The 14987-nt window shown below is 41.7% G+C and overlaps 3 protein-coding genes across 3 annotated transcripts in view; 2 read left to right on the top strand and 1 right to left on the bottom strand.

Moving 5' to 3' along the window:
- The window catches only part of iqgap2 (IQ motif containing GTPase activating protein 2), a 36094-nt gene extending 29529 nt beyond the window's left edge, over positions 1-6565 (top strand). The window contains exons 29-38 of the mRNA XM_042221253.1: positions 155-387; positions 945-1077; positions 1872-1974; positions 2058-2199; positions 3355-3442; positions 3591-3803; positions 3885-4045; positions 4158-4301; positions 5633-5741; positions 5968-6565. Of these exons, the coding sequence (XP_042077187.1) occupies positions 155-387; positions 945-1077; positions 1872-1974; positions 2058-2199; positions 3355-3442; positions 3591-3803; positions 3885-4045; positions 4158-4301; positions 5633-5741; positions 5968-6081 (1440 nt within the window). The 3' untranslated portion in view covers positions 6082-6565. The remainder of the gene's footprint in view (positions 1-154; positions 388-944; positions 1078-1871; positions 1975-2057; positions 2200-3354; positions 3443-3590; positions 3804-3884; positions 4046-4157; positions 4302-5632; positions 5742-5967) is intronic.
- A 129-nt stretch (positions 6566-6694) lies between these two features.
- Positions 6695-9768, top strand: f2r (coagulation factor II (thrombin) receptor). The gene is made up of 2 exons (XM_005922893.3): positions 6695-6970; positions 8064-9768. Exons 1-2 carry the CDS (start codon positions 6775-6777, stop codon positions 9257-9259), a joined length of 1392 nt encoding a protein of 463 aa, XP_005922955.2. The 5' UTR covers positions 6695-6774; the 3' UTR covers positions 9260-9768.
- A 1840-nt stretch (positions 9769-11608) lies between these two features.
- Positions 11609-14935, bottom strand: LOC102308157. The gene is made up of 6 exons (XM_005922892.2): positions 14738-14935; positions 12672-12814; positions 12509-12576; positions 12256-12384; positions 12039-12134; positions 11609-11953 (listed from the first exon to the last, which is right to left on the bottom strand). Exons 1-6 carry the CDS (start codon positions 14846-14848, stop codon positions 11865-11867), a joined length of 636 nt encoding a protein of 211 aa, XP_005922954.1. The 5' UTR covers positions 14849-14935; the 3' UTR covers positions 11609-11864.
- Between the last annotated feature and the right edge of the window lie 52 nt (positions 14936-14987).

Here is a 14987-nt window from a genome sequence, read left to right as displayed (position 1 = left end):
GTGTGTGTGTGTGTGTGTGTGTGTGTGTGTGTGTGTGTGTGTGTGTGTGTGTGTGTGTTTGATTTTCATAGTCATGCATGGTCTTCTCTATAAGTTTTATTATTGTGATCCTGCTGAGGTAAGAGAAAATAATACTTTTTTAAAAAAATGTCAGATTGTAGGTAACCTGCTGTATTACCGCTACATGAACCCAGCCATTGTGGCCCCAGATGGCTTTGACATCATTGACCTGTCAGCAGGAGGGCAGCTCCACCAAGACCAGCGGCGTAATCTGGGATCAGTGGCAAAGATGCTCCAGCATGCTGCTGCCAAGAATCTGTTTGAGGGCGAGAATGCACACATGACGCCCATGAACAACTACATATCACAGACATATGAGAAGTTTAGGTAAGGAGCGGAATACACAGCACAAATCTGTACTCTGATTTGTCTATGGAGATAATTTAGTTTTGGTCAATGTAGAGCACTGATAATACGGTAAGCTTTTCATCCAAAACAACATGATAAAAGTGTGATGGAGGAAGAACCAGTTTCTTTCTGATAACAAAGAATGGTAAACCCTGGAGATGAACGTGTTTGGCCGCGTTAAGCTGACATGGTGGAAGTAGAGGGAATCCTGGCAGCAGAAGCCAGCCCGCTGTGCCGTGTCAGCAGTTTGGACATGCGTGTCTACAAAATCAACCAAATTCCAGACTGACTAGAGCAAACTAAATGGGAGAGGCTGGGCGGCTATGTGCTGTTATCTGCCTCACTTTGTGTTTGACTCATCATTTCTGAAAATCGTGATAAATCTCAGTCCATTTACTGGAAAAGGTCAATATGAACTGCTAACCTTGCTGAGGAAAACAATACAGAGCACTTCACAGGAAGTTGAGCAATTTTGAGTTTCTGTGGGATTCATGTTCATGCTCTGGAAGAACTAATAACAGCTGATTTCTGTCCAGGTTATTTTTCCAGTCGGCGTGTGATGTCCCTGAACCAGAGGAGAAGTTTAATATTGACGAATACTCTGATATGGTGAACTTAAGCAAACCCATCATCTACATATCAATAGAGGAGATCATCAATACACACTCGGTAAACCCAAGCAAAATGATAAAGATTCTTCCTGCTACTCCTGAGGATATAATTAAACTTTACATGATTCATACTTAAATGACTTGCCCTGTCTCTCCATGCCCCTGTCTTGCATGCTTGTACATGCTACAAACTGTTATTGGAAACAGACATTCTTACTGTTGCTGCTACTAGAAAATATATTATTGAGATTACATTGATATTAGATCTAGCAGGGGTTTATATTTTGCTCCAAGCTCAAAGTTTAGTTTTTAGTTATATGTACGTTATGTCCCTTTATCATCATCACCACTTGACATCCTGTTTCTTTCGTTATGTTTCCAGAACACTTCCTTCCAAAGGGGGTTAGTATTGAGGATGTCAGTAGGTTCTGGCCAGCTGTGTCTTTTTGCCATCTGTTATAAATGGAAATGACTTTCCTGTTGAATTTGACAGATGTTCCCTAAAGTTTTGTTTCGTACACTGAGGTAGTTCAAATATATGAAGAAGATCCCAGCTGAAAAGGGGATGTGATTTTTACCTACAAATAGATGTACTGTTGCATATGTAGGACTGAGCTGGATGTTGGAAACCAAACAGTCACAGTTTCATACTTGTGGTATTTATTAAGGCGCTGACTGTAATAAAATTTAGTAAGAGGACGTTTAAGAGCTGTTTGCTATATCCTGCTTCTGCTCTCCGTTTACTGGAAAATCTATCAAGCTTCATCTCAAAATGTTTAATATGTTCAATGACTAATTTTATGTAAACATTTTAAACTTTCGATGTGACTAATCAAATGTGTGTTTGTGCAGCTGCTTTTGGAACATCTGGACGCCATCTCTCCAGAACGCAATGACTTGCTGCATGAGCTGCTACAGGACCTCGGAGACGTCCCTGATGTAGAGGCATTGCTCGGTACGCTCAAGTAAACCTGTATTTTGATTAATCACAAGTTAGTCACAGGTTGACTGAAATCTGTACTGCTTTTTTTTTCCCAGGTGAAGGAGCTGTTGACCCAAATGATCAAAATAGGGAGAGTGCTCTGAGTCAGCTGGCGAAGACCGAGATCTCCCTCACTCTAACCAGCAAGTTTGAGCTGCTGGAAGGAGATGACAGAGACTTAAAGACCCTCAGTACAAAGTAAGGTTGTCACTGGAGGATGCTGAGACAGACACTCCTGTGTGTCCAGTAACAGACTTTAATCCTTAGGCTTTAGGTGTTTAGCCCTGTAATTGGTATTTAAAGCAAAACTTTGACGCTGAATTACACTCCTTCAGAAATCTTCTACATAGTTTGGTATTGCCTATATGATGCACTGCACTTAACCCTTCTTGACACATTGTGCGTTTCTTTGTGGCTATCTTTCAGTTGCATGTCTTTCCTGCTCTTCTATCATATCCTGTTCCAAAGGAAGGAGTTTCGTGGTCTGGCTTATCTTGCCTCTAACGCATTGTTGGTTTTGTCTTTATTCTCGGACACAGTTCACAGCTAGTGCAACAAATGGTAGTCCAGACATTTAAAATAAACATTGCAAATGTGTCTGAATTTTTGTTTTTTTTTAAAAAGTTGAACATACCCTGCTAACAATGCTGTGAAAGTCTGTTATAAGACTCAAGCTCCTTGGGATAATATACAGTATATAATTTGTTAATTTTAATTTTTTTTTTTTTTTTTTTTGAAGGCGATTAACATTCTGTCCTGTATTGAGCGTTCATCTTACATAACAGTCCTTATAGAGCCAAAAGTAATCACATTTTTCTCTGCGCTTGGCATCAGTTCAGTTGTTTTATTCATTTAGCACCAAATTTCAACAACAGCCACTTCAATGTGCCTGCAGAGTCGGAGAAAACCCCCAATAATCAGACGGCAATAAATAACCAAGTACTTGGTGACAGTGGGAAGGAAAAACTCCATTTTAACATCAGGGAGGGGCCGCCATCTGCTAATGGAGAAGAGACAAAAGTCATGCTGTGGAGGGGAGCCAAGGTTTAATAACTAGTGATTAAATGCAGAATGGTGTATGAACACACAGGGTGTGAAAAGCCCCCCAACTTAATGATACATTTTTAAAGTGTTAGCATGCTAGTTAGCGCAGTAGGTGTGAGTAAAATGTGGGTGTGTGCTCTGGTTACTTCTGTACTTGGTGGTAACGGATGTTACACTAATTAACATAAGCACATATTTGTGACTTTGGTGAGGTGAAATAAAACAAAAGCTAATGTGTCACATCTGATCTTTGTGTGTGTGTGTGTGTGTGTGTGTGTGTGTGTGTGTGTGTGTGTGTGTACACATCAGGACAAAAAAGCTGATTGTGGATGTGATTCGAATCCAACATGGAGAGACTTTACCTGAAATTCTTGAGACTCCAGCCACTGCAGCACAGGTGATCTACATTTCTCAGCTTGTTTTTCCTCTATATATACCTGCCAGCTACTTTCATTCATCAAAGGAGCATATTCATTTGATTTTTTTTTTTCTTTGCCTCTCAGTCTAATTAATTATGTTACTTCGTATGCGACTTATTCCTTAAGGAGTCAGAGCATACTAGAATTGTTGAGCGCAGGGCAGTCCAGGATGCTCAGACACCAGAGGGTCTGAAGAGCAGCCCAGCGCTTTTGGAGGACAGCCAGTTACCGCTCGAGCAGAAGAAGAGGAAGATTATCAGGAACCTTCGTAACCTGGAGCAGGCTGGCCTTGCTACTGCAAGTAACAAATACCAGGACCTCATCAACGAAATATCAAAGGTTCATAAGCAGCTCTTTTTCCCAGCTAAAGATGCAGACCCACATTCTGTATTTGTGAAGCTAAAATGTGTATTTTAACAGGACATCCGATACCAAAGGCGCTACAGACAGAGGAGGAAGGCCGAGCTCGTGAAGCTCCAGCAAACTCTGACTGCCCTTAACTCAAAAACTGCCTTCTACCAGGAACAGATGAACTACTATGATGCCTACATCAAGACTTGCCTGGATAACCTAAACAGGAAGTGAGTTGTATCCTAATTTATAACAAACCTCATTAGGGTAAAGACTTGATGGATGATTTTAACTTGTGATTCAATGGTAACACATGTCCCTTGGTGTGTTTGTATGGTCCAGGAATTCACGCAGATCTATAAAACTGGACGGGAAAGGGGAAGATAAGGGCAGTAAGAAGTGGAAGCCCCAGTCTCTGAAGTACACTGCAGCAAAACTGCACGAGAAGGGAGTCATCCTGGAGATAGAGGGACTTCAGACCAACCAGTGAGTTCAGTTCTTCACCTGTTCTGTCGAAAAGAGCTTGGTACTAACATCCTTCTTACATATCATTACATGTCATTTTACATTGCAGAAGCTGTTAAACACATTTAGTGTTTTTATTTAAACAATTTATATTTGTTTAAATTGTTATTTGTATCGCCTCTGTCAGTGCGCCCCAGGGCGGCTGTGGCTACACTGTAGCTTGCCATCACCAGTGTGTGAATGGGTGAATGATTGTGTATAGTGTAAAGCGCTTTGGGGTCCTTAGGACCAAGTAAAGCGCTATACAAATACAGACCATTTACCATTTATATTTATCATTTGTTCAGTCACATCTTGGTTATTTGTCTGTTAACCGTACCTTACAGTAAACTTGGCTGTAAGGTACAAAAGTTACGGTTTCCCAACACCAGACGCTTTTTGGTGCTTGATTTCATGTTGTTTGTCGTTATACAAGCAGAGCTGTAACTACACTACAGTATAAAGAAGGAAAAGGCAAATTAATATAATGAGATGATTATAAAATAGCAGCATAATAGTGTTTTACAGTACTGGTATTCTATTATTGGCAAAGTGCTGGTTGATGGTGTTTTCTGATCCAGTCACTGTGTATGACACCTCGGTGTATAGCTCTGTTTAATAGAGTGCATTTGATAAAGTGCTTAAGAGCCAGAGAGACGATAGTTTAACAGATTAACAGTCCGGGGAAGGAAAAACAAATGTTAAAGTGCAAGCCCTGAGACACCGGTACTGTTTCCCCCCCCTGTGAAATGATCAAACAGACTATTGTGAGTGGGGTCATAGGTGATGTTATCCAGATGCTATATTTTAAATAGATGTGATGGCAGGAAGCTGGGTACCAGCAGTGTGCTCACTTGCTTTTACTGCCAGCTGCATTGCCCTTTGGTCAGCGACAGTGCAGGTACCGTACCACACTGCTGCAGAGGTGGAAGTTGTCAAAATGTTTGCCTTTTTCAGCCTCAGAAAGTGGAGGCTTTATTCGGTCTTCTTTATCAGAGCTGGTGTCAGGTCCTCAGCGATAACGGCAAGAAACGCTTGTTACCTGCTCAACCTTGGTGTCATTGATGAGAACGAGGTTGTCTACATTTTGTTGGACTTCATGTAATCAACTATCAGTTTTTTTTATCTTTTTTACATTAGTAGTCAAGAGCACCATGTAAGCAAATGGATCTCTTGTCTGTGGGCCATCTCTCATTGTTATGGAGTCAGTCAAACGTCTGTTTAGAGCTTCTCCAACATTTCAGCTATAATTTCAAACGGACTCTCATCCTTTCACACATCCGGTGTCCACTTTTGTTTTTCTTATCTCTCAGGTTCAAAAATGTCATGTTCGACATTTCACCCACTGAGGAAGTTGGAGACTTTGAGGTGAAAGCCAAGTTTATGGGGGTCGAGATGGAAAAAGTCCAGCTTCATTTCCAGGTAAACATTTCCCTTCAGAAAACTCGCTCGTCAACACTTAATCCTGGTGACAAATGGTTGAATTTCCCTTTCTTCTCTATGGACTACTGGCAGGAATAGTCATGGAAATAAGCCAGTACAGCATGAGCCTGACTTAAGAAAGAACTTAGTGATGTGTTTTATTATGATATCATTTGTAGCGTATTTGTAGCACCAGCACATTAACAAGTCGGTTTGATGTTGGCAGGATCTCCTTCAGCTGCAGTACGAAGGTGTGGCAGTCATGAAGATGTTCGACAAAGCCAAAGTGAATGTCAATTTACTCATCTTCCTCCTGAACAAGAAGTTCTACGGAAAATAAAGGAGAGAAAAAACAGAGTTGGGAGAAACCTGGTCGTGCCTTTGGACTGTACTGAGTTTGTTGAACAGCACAAAAACGTGGTTTGTTTCTTCTGCCTATAATTTGATGGATCGCACCAAAATGAAACTTTATCGTTCACTTTGTGTACCTATATTTCTTTCTTTCCCATGTGGTGATTGTAAATGTAATATATTTTGAAGAATTCAATTGTGATGTTCATGTTTCTTGTTCAAAAGAGAGAAGTTTGATGGAAATGTCAGATGAACCAGTACGGTCTTATTTCAGAAACTGGAGCGGCGCAGCCTGCATGGCTGTATGAAATAATATAGTGCCTTTTTAATGAAAGAATTTAAAGATGTGTTTTTAATTAATAAATATTTGAACATTTTAAAAGCTATGTGTGATGTATTTTTATAAGTAGTTGTTGCTATATAATTGATGTCTAATGCTTAAACAATATTCATAATAAATTGCACATCCCAAACCTTTTCTCCTTCTTCTTATCGTTATTATTATTATTATTAGTGGTGGTGGTGGTGGTGGTGGTGGTGGTGCTTTTGTCATGCATTCATATTCAGTGATGTGCTTTTCCCTTTGGTCTGGCAACCTTTGACCCTGTTGGAAAAACCTACTTGGGCTTTCGTTTGGCTTGAAGATCCACGTCGCTGTGACATTACTCATGGTTTTTGTTAAATGATAGGAAATGTTCAGCTGGAGAGGAGGTGGAGTTTCCTGCCTTTTAATAACAGCACTTTCAGCAGCTCTTCAGCAAACATAATTTCCACTCTCCTGCTAAATATTTGGAGGATTTACAGTAAAGCCATGCATCACCTCTTAATTTGCTTGTTTGTATTTTCTGTTCAAAGCTCTGCGCTCCCATCTGGAAATGGTAAGTAATTTTCCTAAGACTTTAAGATGATGATGATGATGATGATGATGTCTACAGTTTGCCTTGTACTCTCTTGGGGCTCGAGTAAACTTTACGTATTTGTATCTCCCCCAGAAACACATGCAGGATCTGTTTAAACATTTACTTTTAACTAGATCACTGCGCAGGAAGGAGTGAATGAATATATTTATTCTTAGAGCAATTTAACTAGGAAAAAAAACATCCAACATGTCATATGACAAATATACAATCAGAATTAAATACTGGCCCTGAATGTTTGTGGTTAATTACTTTAACCCTTAGAGGCTGCTAAAAAAAATTAAAAGAACAAGCCCATACACTAAAGCAACAACAAAGCTCAACAATGTTCTGTGAATAAATAAATAGGTAAGATAATATTGTGACATTTGATTCTCTTTGCACTTCAAGAGACTCGGTGATGTCACTTCCTTGGTGCTCATGTCAAAAACATTTTATTTTGTAGCAGGTAAATTGTATAGCGTTACTGAGTTCAAAGCAAGCTGGAGGATGTGTAAATATTGGTACTTCATAGAATAAATTTATTTATAGTTAAAAATAATGTGCGTATAATTGTATTTTGGCACTAAAAGTTGAGTTATAGTTACATTTTCTATACATTTAAAATCAATTAAATTGTAGTAATGGTCAGTGGGGACACGGAAACGTGTGATCTCTACTGGTTAGTCAACTAATTAATACAAAAAAGTTTTAATTTTATTTATTTATTTATTTGCAGTATTTTATGAGAAAACACTTGTTTGTTTGTTTGTTTGTTTGTTTTTAATGAAAATGCATTCATGTATTTTGAGTTAACCTTTGGGTAAGAATCACACTCATGATATGGATGCATGTAATAAATGTATTGTAGAGTTTATTTTACTTAACCGGACTTTCTAAAATAATATCGGGGCATTAGGACGAGCTTGAACCTGATGGATGCATTTAACAATCTGATCAGATAAAAAAAAAAAAATCTGCTTTTCCAAACTGCTCCCAGTGTAAATGTTTTTAGAGTGTTGTGCATCCCTTTGGCGTAACCACATTTCTGCTTCATTTTCCTGTTTCTTTTAAGACTCCACTCCCTTTCTGCGGACTTTTTCTGGCCACTTTGTTGGAGATGATGCAGCAGACTACCTAGACCTGTCACTCTTAGATGATGGAGGCTCAGGATCGACGGAGTCCAGAAAAGTACACCCCCCTCACCCCCATCATCCCCGGAAGCACTATTATGTCTCGGAGGAGACCAAAGCATTTCTCGAGGGTGGCTTGGCCACACGTTTCATCCCCACCGTTTACATCTTCGTCTTCATCATCAGCGTGCCCCTTAACCTTCTTGCCACGGTGATGTTCGTGCGCCAAATCCGTCCCAAGAAGCCGGCGGTGATCTACATGCTCAACCTGGCCTGTGCTGACCTGCTGTTCGGGCTGCTCCTTCCCTTTAAGATCGCCTACCATTATCACGGCAACAACTGGATCTACGGATCCTTCATGTGCAGAGCCGTCACTGCCGCCTTCCACTGTAACATGTACTGCTCCGTCCTGCTTGTGATGTGCATCAGCATTGACCGTTTCCTGGCTGTGGTTTACCCCATGAACTCGCTCATGTGGCGCAGCCCTCAGACGGCTTCAGCTGTGTGCGCGGCTATGTGGCTCTTATCCCTGGGAGGAGTGTGCCCCCTGCTGATCTCAGAACAGACCTTACATGTATCGTCGCTGGGCATCACCACATGTCATGATGTGCAGGACGTAGGAAAACTACAGTCTTACTATCTTTACTTCTTCCCCATCTACTCCTCTGTGTTCTTCTTCATCCCTTTCATATTCACAGTTGTCTGCTACGTACGCATCATTCAGGCTCTGGCTGAAGCCAACGTGGAGAACCGCTCCAAGAAGACTCGCGCTGTGGTGATGGCTGTGGTTGTCCTGCTGGTGTTTGTGGTCTGTTTCACCCCCACCAACATCATCCTCATGGTTCACTACGTTCAACTGGCGCACAAGGCTAGCAACAGTTCTTACCAGGCATACCTGCTCTCCATGTGCATAGGAAGCTTCAGCTGCTGTCTGGATCCGGTCCTCTATTACTTCGGGTCCTCTCAGTGCCAGAAGCAGGTGGTGACTCTGCTCAGATGCAGGCGACCGGGACAGGGAGGGATCGGCTCACACACAAGCAGCACAAGAACCAGCAAGTTGACAGAGAGCAGCAGATCGTGCAAAATGGAGAGCGTTCAGACTGAAATGGGGAGCCATTACAGCAGGCTGATGGCTTAAGACACGAGGGCTGAAAAACTGTTCGGCTCTCAGCCATATCCACACTATAACAGATTACTTCTGTGTTTGCTCGAACTGTTTGTTATCAAGAAGCGCATGAGGTGGATTAGATGAAATATGAAACTTGATGTGGTGCCGACTTTAGACCCCAGTGGTAGTGCTGGGTTTATTTGTATCAGAACAAGCACATTGGTAGCATCAGTGTGTACATGCAAGCAGTTATCTTCTGTTATTTTATAGTCATAAAATGTAATCACCACTTTGACAGTGTGGAATATATTGGATTCATTCCACAATAAGAAAAACATTTTAACAATAACTTTTTATTTTATATTCAACACATCTGTGTTTCCAGTGAATAATGGGTATGACAGTTAGTGCACTGTTAATAAAACAGTTTTAATAACTGTTTTATGATATGACAAAAACAGCTGTCGATGTGGTTTTCCCAACACGATGCCGTTACAGTGAGTAAATATTTAAAGGAGATTAAATCATTTATAACTTTGCGTCCTGGCATTCATGATGTCAGAGCATACAGACGGCACATACGACGACACTGTATGTATTTTCTTTTAATGCATGCAGCTTTGTGGATCTCGTTGCCTCCTCTTTATTCCTGCGTGCTCTCCTTGTCATCAGGGCACAGCTCTGCAGGAAAAAGAGAAACAAAATGTGACCATTTCCCTGAGCAGGATGGAGAACGGTGGCCTCATTTCCTCACCATGTGCATTGTATTTTATGGATTCGATCCAAAAATAATGAAGACCTAAAAACTATTGCACTTAAATATGACATTTCGCAGGGCAGAATCTCCACCCTGTGGGAGTTAAAACTCTGTCGTTGGAGGTTTTTGGATAGCTGCTGACCTGTTTTGCCATCATAGCTGTGGTAGTCATCTGGGAAGTTCAAGCAGCCAAGTTGTTTTTTGAAAATTTCCACATGTTTTGGATCAATTTTTCCTGTCCTCGCTGCAAGCAAAGAGAGAATGTCAACATCCAGGTTGCAGCCCTGACTTGATGTGCTGAGAAGTGCAGGACTCACTGAACTGCAGGATGTATCTGCCAGTGACGTCCCCATTTCGGAAGGTGTCGGTCCACAGGAGGCAGTCAGAGCAAGTCTGCAGGATGTGCCCTTTGTGGTCTGACAGATTTTCTTTCAAAGTACAGTGTTGGGTTATTTTACGAGAAATCTATTGTCTGTTGTGAAGACAAATTCATCAATCTGTAGCTCACTCACTGCGAAATGTGGTAGCAATCCCTGAGATGGTTGCATTTACCTCCCCCGTGATGCACCGGTTACTGAGAAACAACAAGGCGTGGCAGAATCTGGCTTTCACAACTAAATTTAAATGTTTTGCTTTTAATACTGAATTGCATTAAATACATAAGTCTGTTTAACATATTGAAATAACATAATCACCAAACTCACAAGCAGTGATCTCCCCATCGCAAAGTCACAGTCTGATCGCTGGAAGTCGGGGACAAGTCTATCCAGGAGCTTTTCAGAGACTCCAGTGCTTTGTGGTACTGTTTGGGGTCGCCAGCTCCCATCACATAAATCCATTTTCCAAACACCTTGATGCACAAAAAAAATTAAAAATAAAATAAGGTCCTTACATGTTTTAAAAAAACTCCAGCATCATTGTTGTAAATACGACAGAGAAAGCGCACACACTAGGTGACTTACCTGTTTGGGGTCCTCTGGCATAAAAGGCTTTACGAGCTCCTTACAGTCAGGTGCAGATGCAGCAGCCAGTGCAATGAGAGACAACAGGAATACAACAACAGGCAGAGCCATGGTCAGCCACAGGGATGTTTGCCGAACCTGTAACAGAAAACGTCTAACTCTGATTCATTTTCCCTCCGGGCTTCACACAAAAAGTTGTTTCTGTGTGAGTGCTAATCCTGGAGGAGGGGGAGGAGGGGAGGAGAGGGTCTGGGGGTGGAGGGGCTTTCTGCAGGCCCAAATGCACCAGAGAAGGTTTCCTAATGACCATGCATGCAGTTTTCTTCTTCTTTCCCCCCTCTTTTTCTTCTCAGCACTGAAAGGCGAGCTCAATAGCCCTCTGTTGCCCACGCCACTGCTCCTGAATGAACTCAGGCAAAGTGCCACATCTTGTCTTGGGCTGTTGAAATCTTTCAAAAAGGACCTGGAGCAGCTTTTCTGCAGCAGAATGAAGGATGTTTCCCTGTGGGGGCGTTCTGGACTCTGTGTGGTGACGGTTTAAGAGTTTAACATCTTTTCTCTTCCCTCTAACACTGATGTTATTCAGTAACAGTCTTTGTTGATGCTTTGGGGAACAGCAGTGTGATGGTGATCAGAAAATAAATGACTAGAACACAGAAGGAGAAGTTAGAGCCCTTTTTATTTGCCGCGCACAACCAGTGGGAACTAGATTCGTACAAATACCACTAAAAGGATTTAAACTGGGCATTTAGACTTGATTTTTCTTAGCTCGAAAGACAACATAGTGTATTAAAAAGTTATTATGCAGCACAACATTGTATGGCAGCACATATAGATCACACTACAGCACTATTTAGTACATTTAAAGGAAGATTTATCTGGGTGTTTACAGAGCTGTGGCCCTCTTTGCTCTACTTTACTGCACATTAGGCTCTATCTCAGGCTGCTCTTTCTCTGTATTCTTGACGCCAGTTGACGTGGTCGCCCTGCCATCAGGACAAAGATCTGAAGGAAGAGGAAATCACAAAATGAGAATAGTGTTTGTGATGGTCACACTGGATGCTGGAAACACGCCTAAATGGTGGCTGACCTTTGCTTGTAAAGTGGTACTCTGAAGGGAATTTAAGACATTCTGCCTGGTTCTTGAAGGTCTCCAACTCAGAACCCTCCAGAGCGCCGGTCCGTGCTTTTCAAGAAAGAAAGAAGAGGACGGGAAAAGAAAGGTGGTTATTTAAAGCAGTATGTGCTAAATATTAAGCTGTGTGTTGCTGCTAAAATACGAGATGAAGGTTTAAAAAGCGACTTACTGAACAGGAAGAAGTATCGCCCCTTTGACTTGCCGTCAGGGAGGAGAGTGGTGTCTTCAGACAGGAGGCAGTTGCTGCAGGTCTCATAGTACTTCCCGTCATGATAGGAAGTGTGACCATTGATGTTATCTGTGAAAAAAAAACAAAACAAAACTAAACATAACTCTGACTGTAACCCCCAGCGATTAAAAGAAATGAAACCTGCAGCACACATCACCAACTCAGTGAGTCAGAGCAAAAACACCACACATACAGGTGGTGTGACTTGTCATTCCTGAGATGGTGGCGTTCGCTATGCCCTGAAGACATTTATTTTCATTCCTGTGTTGAGATAACAACAACAACAACAACACTTTACTATACATTCTCAACTGGACCGCATCAGTATGTTCACACATGAAACACACGACACTCACAGGCGGTCAGCCCAGTAGATGGTGATGACTCCGCTCTCCGAGGACGCTGACACATCCAACCAGGAGCTGTTCACTGACAATATGTCGTCCTTCAGGCCCGGATCGTCCCAGGATGCCACGTGAAGCACCCACTTCCCATAAATCTTCCAGCACACAGAGAGAAAAATAAAATGCAAATGACTCTCATGACTGTTTCTGTTAGATGTGGCCAGACTTTATTTCTCAGCAGAATATAACTTTCTCTCATAGCCTGGTTAGAAAAAAAGTGTTGTGAAAATGTATTACATTATTGTTTTACTCTGCTGTGACTACAGACATGGCATTTGGCCTCCCCAAAAACATGGATTAACCCAGAGGTAGGTGAGTCCCTTTCCCTAAGTTAAAAATAAATAATCATACAATTTTACTTTGCAGCTCTTCTGAATCATAATTTTTCTGCTTTATAATCAGTGAAAACTACTGTGTTGGAATCTAGTAGGGGACACATTAATGTAGCTTACATGCAAGATTCAGTAGAAGTGCTCGATGCACATGGACGCAAGCTTCCAGCTATTACTGACCAGCTGAAACTTTCTTTGGTTTTTAAAAACTCCAAGGAACATTTGCTATATGCTGTTGCAACAGTAAACAGACCGTGCAGTTTCTTGGGGAACTGCAGTGGGATGGTTGCTAAAAAAATGAAAAATGTCCCATGCTGTACTCCAACTGACGGCCTTCAGCACACAAAAGACAGACAAGGAAGCAGTAACTGTGCCACTAAGAGACCTTGTCTAAATCTACTTAAAAAGTGAGTGAGATTAAAATCAGTATTACAATTATCTGTAAAATATTTCAACCTGCAACCTCATTACATACAGCAAATAGCTTGCTGCTGTAGGGTGAACACACGTGTTTGACGCTGTAAATACTAAATTGTAAAAATGTGTTTACAGAAAAGCAGAGAAAGAGAAAAAAATGTCCCATGCTGACATGAACTGATGACCTTCAGCATACGAGGGAGAGGCCAGCAAAGTGATAAGTATGCCACTGAGGACGAGCAAGCAGGACCGTGCCAACCAATCAACAAATGATATTCAAATGAGTGAGGGTGTGAAATGAGAGCAGTGACCCCGTCTCTCTGTCTATCACAAAATGACGTATATAAAATGGGAAACAAAAGTGGTATTTAAAAAACTGTTAGCATCCCAAGACATGGCTCTACCTATCTATGGATTTTGGTGTGTGTAGACCTTAAAGTGAGGTCAGCGAGCGAGTTAAAAAAGCTTGGGGGGATTTTTGTCCAAAACTGGTTGGAGATAATAAAGAGGGAGTGAACGGGAGTTCAAAATGCCATTCCTCTGAAACAAACGGCTCCGGTTCAAGAAGTATGCATGTGTGGGAAGGGCTCCCTGAAAAGAAGACAAGCGTAGCTGTTTTGAAGATAAAAGGATGGCTGAAGGGTGAAAATGATGGTCACAGCGGCAGGTTAAACCGAAAATTTTCAGGCGAGTTTTGATGCTTTTCGCACTCTGACCTACTTAGTTTTCACTGTTGCTCTGCAATATACATGAATGGGGGAGGGATTTGAGAGATATCTTTGTGACATCTTTGAAAATAATTTAAAGACCTTAGAAGTTACTGTGGAAAAATGCGATATTGTTTTTGGCACATTCGTGATATTCATCGTGGTGTGACAACGACGTCTGAATGGGCAAATGACGTGAAAGAAAATGGGTCCAGAGGAAGGAGAGTGACAGCAGAAAAGTGAGAGAGTGCTGCCTCTCCATTCAAAGTCAATGGGACTTTATTAATAGAAAAAGTGGAATATTTCAGAAACTGCATGAAAATTTTGAAATCTGAATAGAAGCACGCAGGACATGAGTAAGCCCGTCGTTTTGCCGTATGAACAATGTGTCTACGGCAAATGATGTGCGACTAGTTCGCGGATGAAGAATAATAAGAATAACATATAATGGGATCTTTACTTTGCAACAATCCCACCAATAACACAAGATTCAGCTATTCAGTTCACATTAATATGCATCACTGTTATGACTGCTTCATAACAAATGGTTGCTCATACTCACGGGGCTGTGGCTGTCCAGCACCAGAGGCTTGACCAGCTCTTTACAGTCCGGTTTAGATGCGACGCCCAGGGAGGCGAGAGCCAGCAGAACTATAACCTGCTGTGCAGCCATGGTCCAGACAGCAGGCGGCCAGGGAGCAACACTAACCTCAGGGACCCCACTGCCAGCTAGAGCCTCCTCAAAGGGAACTGAGGGACATGTTTTGTAACAGTGGGCTGGGCCACACGTGCACACATACACACACGCACAC

Source organism: Haplochromis burtoni, unplaced genomic scaffold (genome assembly GCF_018398535.1).
Source record: "Haplochromis burtoni strain Fernald_Lab_line unplaced genomic scaffold, NCSU_Asbu1 Contig_63, whole genome shotgun sequence".
Lineage (NCBI taxonomy): Eukaryota > Metazoa > Chordata > Actinopteri > Cichliformes > Cichlidae > Haplochromis > Haplochromis burtoni.
Note: the sequence above shows the minus strand (reverse complement) of the source record. Positions and strands in the feature narration are given on the sequence as shown.

What these genes read in the sequence shown, in the direction of transcription:
- f2r (XM_005922893.3), top strand. Translation starts at nt 6,775, where the DNA reads ATGATAGGAAATGTTCAGCTGGAGAGGAGGTGGAGTTTCCTGCCTTTT. An exon ending in TGCGCTCCCATCTGGAAATG is followed by an intron (nt 6,971 to 8,063) that starts GTAAGTAATTTT and finishes GTTTCTTTTAAG; the next exon opens with ACTCCACTCCCTTTCTGCGG.
- LOC102308157 (XM_005922892.2), bottom strand. Translation starts at nt 14,848, where the DNA reads ATGGCTGCACAGCAGGTTATAGTTCTGCTGGCTCTCGCCTCCCTGGGC. An exon ending in ATCTACTGGGCTGACCGCCT is followed by an intron (nt 12,577 to 12,671) that starts GTGAGTGTCGTG and finishes ATCTCAACACAG; the next exon opens with GAATGAAAATAAATGTCTTC. An exon ending in GCGATACTTCTTCCTGTTCA is followed by an intron (nt 12,135 to 12,255) that starts GTAAGTCGCTTT and finishes TTTCTTGAAAAG; the next exon opens with CACGGACCGGCGCTCTGGAG.